Source organism: Chenopodium album, chromosome 3 (assembly GCF_948465745.1).
Source record: "Chenopodium album chromosome 3, dcCheAlbu1.1, whole genome shotgun sequence".
Lineage (NCBI taxonomy): Eukaryota > Viridiplantae > Streptophyta > Magnoliopsida > Caryophyllales > Amaranthaceae > Chenopodium > Chenopodium album.
This window is the reverse complement of record NC_137836.1, coordinates 85,234,381-85,244,425: the sequence shown is the minus strand read 5'-3', so window position 1 is coordinate 85,244,425 and position 10,045 is coordinate 85,234,381. Positions and strand designations below refer to the sequence as shown.

At 35.9% G+C, this 10,045-nt stretch overlaps 1 protein-coding gene across 1 annotated transcript; it reads left to right on the top strand.

Annotated features, from left to right (window-relative positions):
• The first annotated feature begins 487 nt into the window (after positions 1-487).
• LOC145621242 (uncharacterized) lies at positions 488-8,067 on the top strand. The gene is made up of 8 exons (XM_081675981.1): positions 488-652; positions 1,535-1,883; positions 1,969-2,045; positions 2,152-2,217; positions 5,624-5,872; positions 6,344-6,505; positions 7,291-7,380; positions 7,651-8,067. The coding sequence occupies exons 2-8, from the start codon at positions 1,612-1,614 to the stop codon at positions 7,845-7,847; spliced, it is 1,113 nt and encodes a 370-aa protein (XP_081532107.1). The 5' UTR covers positions 488-652; positions 1,535-1,611; the 3' UTR covers positions 7,848-8,067.
• The last annotated feature ends 1,978 nt before the right edge of the window (positions 8,068-10,045 follow it).

Sequence of the window (10,045 nt, the reverse complement as noted above, 5' to 3'; positions counted from 1 at the left end):
GGTTTTGGCTTACATTTGCTAAAAAATGAGGTGTTTATGCTTAGATTTGCTCTAGAATAGGGGGTTTTTGCTTGGTTTTGTCGTTGAATTTGCTGGGTTTTGCTGTGTTGGCCGTCCGGAGGTGGGGCAGGCTCGACGCCGATCGACAGAGGGAGGAGGTGGCTGGTGGCTGGATGAGTGGGGGGAGGAGGTCCGTTGGGGCGGGGGATGCGGCGGCTGCTGGCCGGAGGTGTAGCGGGGAGGAGGAAAGATTAAGGAAGAAGAAAGGTTTTCAAAAAATAGGATGAAGAAAGAATTGGTTAGGGGTAACTGTGTCTTTTTGCATCTAATATCTAAACCATAGTTAAGGAGTTAACAAATTGCTTAAGTTAAGTTACCATTTGCTTAATAATATTAATTGGTGATTACCATTGATAATCAAAAGTTTCAGACTTTACCACTGACAAAAAATAAAAGTTGGAGGTTACCAGAGAGAATTTCCAATCAAATAAAAGCACACCCAGATACAATGTCTGAAGCCCCCAATCCTTTTTAACCGACTTTCTAATTTCTCTCCGACGACAAATTCTCCGACCTCCGGCAACCAGTCATCGGAAATAGTTAAACGCCGCCGTTTATAAACGTATTACGTTTCATTCTGATTTTCTTAGTGGTTAGTTTATTTCTTCCCTCTTTTAGACTGCGAATTACTGTATAAATTTCTTTTCTAATGTTGTATGTTCTTTGATTCTGCTTAAACTTTGGATCGTCGTTTTGCACCTAATTATATGATAGTATTATCTGAATTATGTTTGTTCTTCTTGAATTTATTGTTGATTTTCATGTAATTGCCTTCAATTAGTTTCAGTGTTGAAAATTGTTAAATTCTCAAGGCTCATTGCTAAATTTCAAGAAAAATTACCGAAATTGATTTAGAATTTCTACTTAACAATTGATATATACAGTGATTTTAGCTCTTTTATAGCTAAATATTTGATTCATAATACTTCGCTTCAATCTTGGATTGGTTTTATTATTTGCTTAATATGGCAAATTCTTGTTTTAACCTAGATTAGATTACTATTGTTCGTTACTTTTCAATTCAATTTGCAATTTATTGTGGTGAAAATCAATAATTCTCACATTGATGTACTAGATTCTGTATGCTTCAATTGATTTATATCATCTAAACTTATTTATTGATTCACTGGTGTTTTTGGTTTATTATGCTGTTTTTGGAAAAGTGAAAGTGGATTTCTTATCAGAACTAACTTTTACCTGTCAAAATTAACTACTGCTGAAACTGATTTTTATTAATTGAATTGAATAAGGCCTATTTTATTACAAATGTCAAATTTTAGTGAATGAGTGATGAAAGGGACTTCTACAACAGTTGCATTTTAAAAAAGTGGTCATTAGAGAATAGATTTAATCATAATATTGGAAGAATATAATGATAAAATCATGTTGAGTAAATTAATTTAGTAATACTTGATTGTTACGATAAAGTATCAGGGCCTCTTATGTCAATTGTGATTATTGTCTAATGTTTCAGATAGGAATAGATTGCATTTATTTTACTGTCAAGAAGGGTTTCCGTCACTTGCCGAAATTTTAAGAACAGAAGAGGACATGGAGAGTGAAGCAGAGAAGAATTGGAGTGAGCAAGTGGAAGATTTAGTAGATTCCGGAGACATAGAGGCTGCAATATCCCTCCTTGAATCCCTAATTTCAAAGCTCGAGACCCTAAATTCATCAGATTCACAGCCCCAATTAGCCTCTGCACTCCTTGAAGTGGCCAAGCTTTACTCCTGCAAAGGCCTCTCTCTCAAATCTGATGACGCTAGATCTCGTGCTTCAGCCATCAACCTCCGCTCCCTCTCACCATCTTCTACTTCCTTTATGTCAGTATATCCTTTCATTTTACTTTTAAATTGAAATTTTATAGATTATAATTGGATTGGTATTGATTGTTAATCTTTATTTCAGTGAAACTTCCACAACAGAAGAAAAATCTAGGGTTTCCAATAGTAATAATTTGCCTGGGAGTAATTTAACCAGAGATGGTAAAGTATTTACTTTGTTATTTGAAATGTTAAATTTCCATGCGGCTTGTGCCTCCTTTTAAGTTACATATTTGATTGATTGATTATATGTTTGCTTTGATGGCAGGGGATTATGACCCATGTTCAAAATCTTCAACTGACAATGTAGCTCCTCAGGAGTCTTCAGATGACGGTATAATTTGCTCCCTGCTATCAACCTAATTCTGTCGTTTTAGGTGCTATCTTAGTCTCTGCAGAAATGTGCTCTGTTATAAATGCAATTTGTTGTGGTGACCATAGTAAAATGACTTAAACTCTTAGCCCCAACTCCGGAGGGAGTATGAAGACTATGAACGTAGTTAGCAAGGACACTGAAAGTTATTAAACTTCTTTATAATGCTGAACTCAAACAACTTAATTATACAAAATTGAAGTGATTCCACGCAAACAGAATTATTCTCTTTGTTACCTCCATGCTGGATTTTATCCACACTAAGTTGCTTATGCTTATTGATAAAGAAAAATCAGATTAAAAGGGGATTTTATCACAGATTTCTTGAGGAAGAACTAAAAATGTCTAAAGAATGCTGTGGTACACTTCAATTTCTGATTTTGAATTCTAGAACCCAAATGAAGCTTAATTAGGCTAAGCTTTCTTGAAAATAAACATTCACTGCTGATAACATTAATCTTGAGTTTTGATCCTAGATTTGGCCTATCCAGGATTTTTCATTGAACTGTGTTATGAAAGAGACTCTCCTGTATTGTGCTGCTTAGCTTAGCAATTGAAGAAAAGATACTCAGTGTGCTTAATAGAGATCTAAGAAGTGTTAATGTTGGTATTTGGTTATCCTTTTCTTCTATGACACTGCAAAATATTAAATTGCATTATTGCTCTATGTAAAAGGTATTCAGTTTTTTGCTGAAGAGGAACTTTATAAATACTGCATTTTTTTTTCATTTTTTTTGTGAGTGCTCCTTAAACTGCTGGAGTGTACTAGACTACTAGTATGGTAACTAAATCCATTGTCTTAATACTTGCATTTTCTTTTGTTTAATCATGTATCTTAGTTTCAACTTTTCAAGAAATCTTATTTCAATTATTGTGGATTTATACCATTTTTTTGGTTGCTTTTGGTGACTCAAATAATTTGCTTCGCTTTAGTAACATCTTAATCCGGCCTTGCTGCCAATATATTATACTTCATATACATTGATGTTATGACAAGTAATGAATTTGGGTATGATCCACAATACCTAGGAAGGTGAAAGATTCCCAACGCCTTTAAGGACCCCGGGATGCCAAGTTGGTGATATAAACAGCTATTTATTGCGGCTCTTCACCACCAATGCCACATAATTCCAAAATAGCCACAAAGCTTAATCAAAGTACCAAACTCATTCTCTAGATTTTATATGACTATTGATATGCCTCTTATGGCTCCATATCAACTTATATGACCCTAGGTGATAGAGGTGTTAAAAAATATCTGATACGAAAATCCAATGATCCAATCCGAAATTTCGGATATCTGAAAATTATTTCGGGTTATTGGATCAGATACGGATCGGATTTTGTCCGAAAATTTTAACTAATCGATCCGAAAATCTTGTGGTCCAGTCCGAAATTTCGATTATCCAATCCAAAAATTCGGCAAAATTTAGATATCCGAAAATTTCGAATCGGATTCGGATCGCAATTTCTCTGATCCGAACATTTCAGATATTCGAATTTTTGGACCGAATACCCAAAAGTGAACATCCCTACTAATAGACACCTCACTCATTCACTTCAATTTTGGAAAAAAAAATTCCAAAATTGGCTCAAAAGCAGGCATTATATAGTCTTTAGGGACCAATTTTTAATTCTCGGCTAGAAAAGACAAGAGGCCATGGTGCTTCTCTTGGACCCCTCGATCTTAGAGTCCATTTGGGTGGTTGGAACTATCGGGTTTGCATTTGATCTATCAATTTAGCTGTTTTCAACTTAGGTTTCTATGAGACTTTATATGACGCCGTATATGCTTCTAAACAATATTATTTTACCTTGGTATGCATTCCCTATATTACGAAATTTTTTGACACCGAGTCTCCAAACCTCTTAAATTGGTCCAATTTCGTGAAATATAGCCTTTAGTTTTGAACATTTTTTCGACTTTTTTTTTTCTTTGGTAAGAAAAGAAGAGGTTGGAGTAATTCCTATGTTCCCAAAACTATCCATTATTTTGCCTTCAAACCGTCAATTAAGCAGTAGTGTACAACTCTACTGCATACACCTGACTCTTAACTAAGTCAAGGTTACTATGGGCTTATATATGACTATCTAGTGGGCATATATTGTTCCAAATAACATATTTGACCCTGGGATGTATCCTCTACTTTCCCCGTAAGTGTTAAACTTTGGTCCTGAAATTGGTCTGAAAGTGTGCATTATAACCTTTAGTTTTGGACAGTTTTCAACTTTTTTCGGATCCGGAAAGTAAAGAGGTTGAGGTGATTCCCATGGAACCCGGGACAACCTAGGAGGCTATCCGGGTGGTTAGAACCGTCTACTTTGCCTTTAAACTATCAACTTACTAGCTTACAACTTATCCCTCCTTTGTTTGACTTTAGGCCACCATGTGGTTTTATGTGATTGACTACTAGTCGTTTCTAGTCGTTTATGGTTCCAAACAACATTGTATGACCCAAGCTGCGTCCTTTATGATCTTGTGACTTTTGAACACTACGTTTTGAAATTTTCGAAATTAGTTTGTTTTCATGTATTATAGCCTTCAAATTTGGCTTCTGGAGAACAATCTTTGACCCAACAGGATTATACATTGAGGTTATTCTCGGATTTTTTAAAGGACCCCGGAATGCCTACTTGGTGTCGAGAATCATCTCATTCATGTCTTGACCCACCTTACGTTATTATGTTTTGTGATGCCTTGGCTTGGCCTTGCATTGTCTTTTTAAGGTTGAGGTTTTTTTATGCCTTGTCTTTGTGCATGTCTCTTGTCCATGCCCCATGCCCTATGCCTACAACATGGTCATGCCTTGGAGCACCAACATCACCGCCCTTGGCCCTATCCCGTACTTTGTATTTTTTAGCACCAAAGGAACATCACACCCTCATTTAGCAAAATTTTAGGGAATAAGGAGGGGGGGATACTTTAATAATCTATCACTAAAATTACTCTTAAAGTTGATATTTTGATAATATACATTAAGACTATTCCAATGACATTTTACATAAAAACATTGTTGTACATGTTGGTAAAATAAAGAGGCAACAATTTGTGTATTAATAGTGCAAAAGTCAAATTGTTGCTATCAATTTGGGACCAAGGGAATTGTTGATAAATTTTTCATCTTTTGTTAATTGGACTTTAGTTTCCTATTGTAGAAGGAACAGTTTGCACTTAGCAAAGAAGATACTTCTATTTTTTTATCAACTTGGGTTTAATTGGTGATATATTATGGTAAACTTTGCCTTGCAAAAGACTTGAATTTTGTAAGGGACTGATGATCTTGTATTCTATTGTTGTTGATACAATTTTCTGTTTGATATTATGTAGTGAATAGTTATTGATAATGTTGTTGTCCTTGATGATAAGACTGGGAAGCTATAGCGGATCGTGCACCAGATGAGTTGCTCCCTCCACAATGCTTGCCAGAGGTGTCAAAGCTTACATTGTATGACACGCAGGTGGAGAAGAAGGTCCCAAACAGACGTGGGAGGGGAACCTTCACATATAAGAAACAAGGAATGTATAGTGATGAGCAAATCAACGACTCTATTTCCTGTGACACATCAGATGAGAATGTTCATGAAAAGTCTGAGAAGATTTTGGAAGGAAAAAAATGTGAGTGAGACTTCTTTGTTGATTGTAGATAAATATTCATTTATGGTCAGCTATTTTACTCTGATCTAGCAACTTGGAAGAGAAAGGAAGGGGAAGGAAAAAGGAGGAAAGGGAGGGAGGAGATTGAGCTCCATTTTTAGAGATATATTGTTAGTTGAGGGAAAATGGATCCCTCCTCTTCCCCTTCCTTCCTTCATACAATTCTTTATCCAAACCAAGGGATTTGCTCCCTCCTTTTTCCTCCCCACCCTTTCTCTTCATTTCCTTCTATCCAAACAATATGTTAATCTTTGTTATAAAGTCTTACGGAAAAAGACAGAAGTTTCAATTATGCATGCCTACAAGCTTTTTTTTTTATTATATGCTATTCTGTTTGCTTGATATATCACTGCAATTTATTATTTATTGGTATATTTGTGCTGCATGTTAATATTGAAAGTAGCTGCTTATTTTTTTGTTACTTTGTGTTAGCTGTATATGGAACACATCATGTCCTTGTCTTGGATGGATTCCACCCGAGTACGACAACAATAGATTTGGAGAGACTTTTCGAAGGCTTTAGAGACCGTGGATTTGCAATTCGTTGGATTAAAGATACACTTGCTCTTGGTGTATTTCGAACTCCATCAACTGGTATGCGTGGCATGTCTGGCATGATATTGTTTATTGACATTTTAAAAGCTATTGACACCCTGGCAAACATACTCTGTTTCCTGTTATTGAACCTTACTGGAACAGTATAAATCATCAATGGTCATTATTTTGATAATGAATACTGTAATTTTTCTATTTTATGATGAGGCGATACATGTTAATTATGTGAATTTTTTGCTTATATTCCTTTGCATCGGATTCTTTAAGAATTAGAATAAGAATTATGGTGCTATTTTGAGTGCCCAGTGAATCATTGATGTAAGAAGATGCCTGTAATACAAAGATAGATTTGCCCCTTTCTGCTCAACTTCATCTGCCTAGGTCTACTAGCTGTTGTATCCCTCGAATAAATATACTAGGAAAGCTTTACTAGCTTATCTGTTGCAGTAATTTGTAAATGTACTTTGGTCTATTTTCCTATTCTCTGTTTTATGGCAGAGATAAACTGTTGGAAAACCGACTGTGTCCTATATGAGGAGTTACATGTCAGCTTGCTATCAGAATACATTTTGCTGGGTTCCCACTCCCTCACCCCCTCTTTGGGCCCTTGCATGTGTTCTTCGTGGAGATAATCTGATTCAAGGTTTATGATTCAATCACACATGTACAAAAAAAATTTGTTTGGAAATCAATAATTTCCCAGCTGTGCATCTTTGTACATTTATGTATTATTATAGTATGATAAAGTATTTATATTATGCATCTTTAGTTTATATCTTTAGATCCACGGTTAATATACTTTTCTTATGATCATGAAAATGCAGCTCTTGAGGCCTTAAATAGTGTTCGTTGTTCTTTCAAAGTTCGGGTACTTGAGGAAGATGACCCCATGATTGGCTCCATTTCAATCAAAGGTATAATTTTTTAATCTGCAATTTTTCTCTAGATGAGTAACTCGATACTTCAATGCACTCTCACAATTTTGCATGTACCATGCTCATCATCAAGCAGTTTTCACTCAATGTTCAGTGTAGTTTCATGCGTCTAGTTTGGTTCTCTTCTATCTTGCTGTTTTTGCTGTATATGCTGTTATACTCGATTGTGTGCTGTTAGTACTCTGTTTGATCAGGGTGAGTGAAGGGCAAAAGTGTTCTGCTAACTAAACGTGTTCATTATAATGTTAGACCTTGATCCACCTCGGCAAAGACCAAAGACATCTGCTAGAACTGCTCAGAGGTTGATTGCTCAAGAATTGGGGGTAAAGTTGCCATCAACCTTTGGGTCTACAGAGCTGAGGAAGCAAGAAGATGCTAGAAGGAACCGTATTGTTACAAGGCAAAATTTGAGGGATGAAGCTTGGGGTCCTGATGATACGAATTAGTTATGTGTTTCTGTAGGTGACTTAATGTTGTATGATTTATGAGTTTGACTTGTGTGATGTTACATTGTTACTTGTTCTACATAGCGTTGATGAATTAGGGCAGTTTTGTTGTTAACAAAGTGGAGAATGTATATGTTTCATACACAAATATTCTTTGTACGATGGTAAATTAAAGAGTGACAACAAGAATTACAGCTACAAAATTTGCTTTCATACGTTGCATACTTGCAGCTGAGAAAGGATTTCCCTATCTTTGAGAACGGAAATTTATGTCTGCTTTTTGATGCTATACTTTCCAATGTGCTTCTTATTTAGTCAGGCAATATAAAACCATATTATACGGCTATGCTAAAAATAAACCAGAGTCCAGAGGTTAGACAAACTGTCCATAGTTTCATACTAACTTATCTATCACGCCTCGACCCTCCTTGTAAGTCGTAGCAAATTACGGGTTTCCAACTATAGTGCTCTTATGAGCAGACCCAATAGCAAGTTCTTCCAGGTATCAAAAAGTTTGCTTAACATTACAGGGATAAGTTAACTTTGGAATTTCTCTGTTTGGTGGGCACCATTTTCCATTATCCATTATCGTCAAACAATACAAGTACTACATAGTTACATGACAGCAACTGTGTCAAACACTCAACTCTTGTCCAAAAAAAGAAGAATAGAAAAAGAGCAAAACTTAAATGATGTTTCCATTTTCACGCAAGTAATATGCAAAATTGAATTTGGTTGCAATTGAGTCCATGTAACATGCAATGGTTGACTAAGGAATTTTAAGTGGGTGGGGGAAGTGTAAGCCGTGAAGTATATTGCCTTCTAGACTTTGTCAAAGATCGAGCATAAACCAAATTTAGCGTTTACCTTTGGTTAACTTATATATTTGGAGCCATTTGCAAATGCATTTAATTATAGTACTTGTTTTTCGACTATCTGACACTTGGACTTTGGAATATAATACTTGTAGTGTCAAAAGCTGATCGAGGTATATTCTAGGTCGTATTATTTTTTTTTTTATCTAGGTTTAGATTAAAGAGTACAGTATATATTATTCATAAGTACACAGGAATCCACTTATGTAATTTTATTTCATTATTGTGAATAAAATATCAATTTTTTTTATACAAAAAATACAAAGTATTATAAGATAAAATGATAATGATGAGGATTACAAATGAAATACAATAAGTAGAATTTTTTTAACCTTGAAAAATCGATACCTTAGCATTCTACATGAACACATAACATGGAGTATTGACTAGAGCCGTCAAAAGTTGACCCGACTCAAAATACGGACTCAAACCCGATTATTAACCGACCCATCTGAACCCGAAAAAATGGTGACCCAAACTCGACCCGACCAGACCTAAAACCAACCCTAGACCCGAGTATGTGAGACTCGAACCCGAACATGAACTGACCTGGAGATGACCCGACCAGAATGTAACCCGTAAATCATTGACCTGAACCGAACCCGACTTGAATCGAAATTGACCCAAACCCGTTTTAACCCGTCAAAACCCGAATTTAACCCGACTTGTTACTAACCAGACCTGAATTCAACCCGACCCGTTCCTAACTCGAACCGAATTTAACCCAACTTGTTACAAACCCGACCCGAAATCAACCCGACTTGTTATTGACCTGACCCAAATTCAACCCGACTTGTTATTGACCCGACCCGAATTTACCGGTTTACAACTTGCAATTTCACTAATTCAAGCAAACCACGAACATTTATGACAACAAATAATGATCATATATGGTTCCAAATGACATTATATGACCACGATATGTATTCCCTAGAATTTCAAGACTTTTCGACACCGGGCCCTGAAAACTCAAAAAGTTCTCAAAAAGCATGGATAACCTTCAATTTTTGAATTTTTTAACTTTTTTCGCCCAAAAATAAAAATTATCAAAATAATTACCATGCTCTCTAATACCCTCTGGGAGTCCAATTGGGTGGATGGAACCATCCAACTTGCCATTAAACGGCCGATTTACCAGTTTACAACTTGCGCCGATTTCATTAACTCAAGCCTACCACAAACATTTATGACCACATATAATGATCATATGTGGTTCCAAGCGACATTATAGACCCCGAGATGTACCCCCTAAAATCTCAAGACTTTTCGACACCGGTCCCCGAAACCTCTAAAATTTCTCAAAAAGCGTGGATATTAACCTTC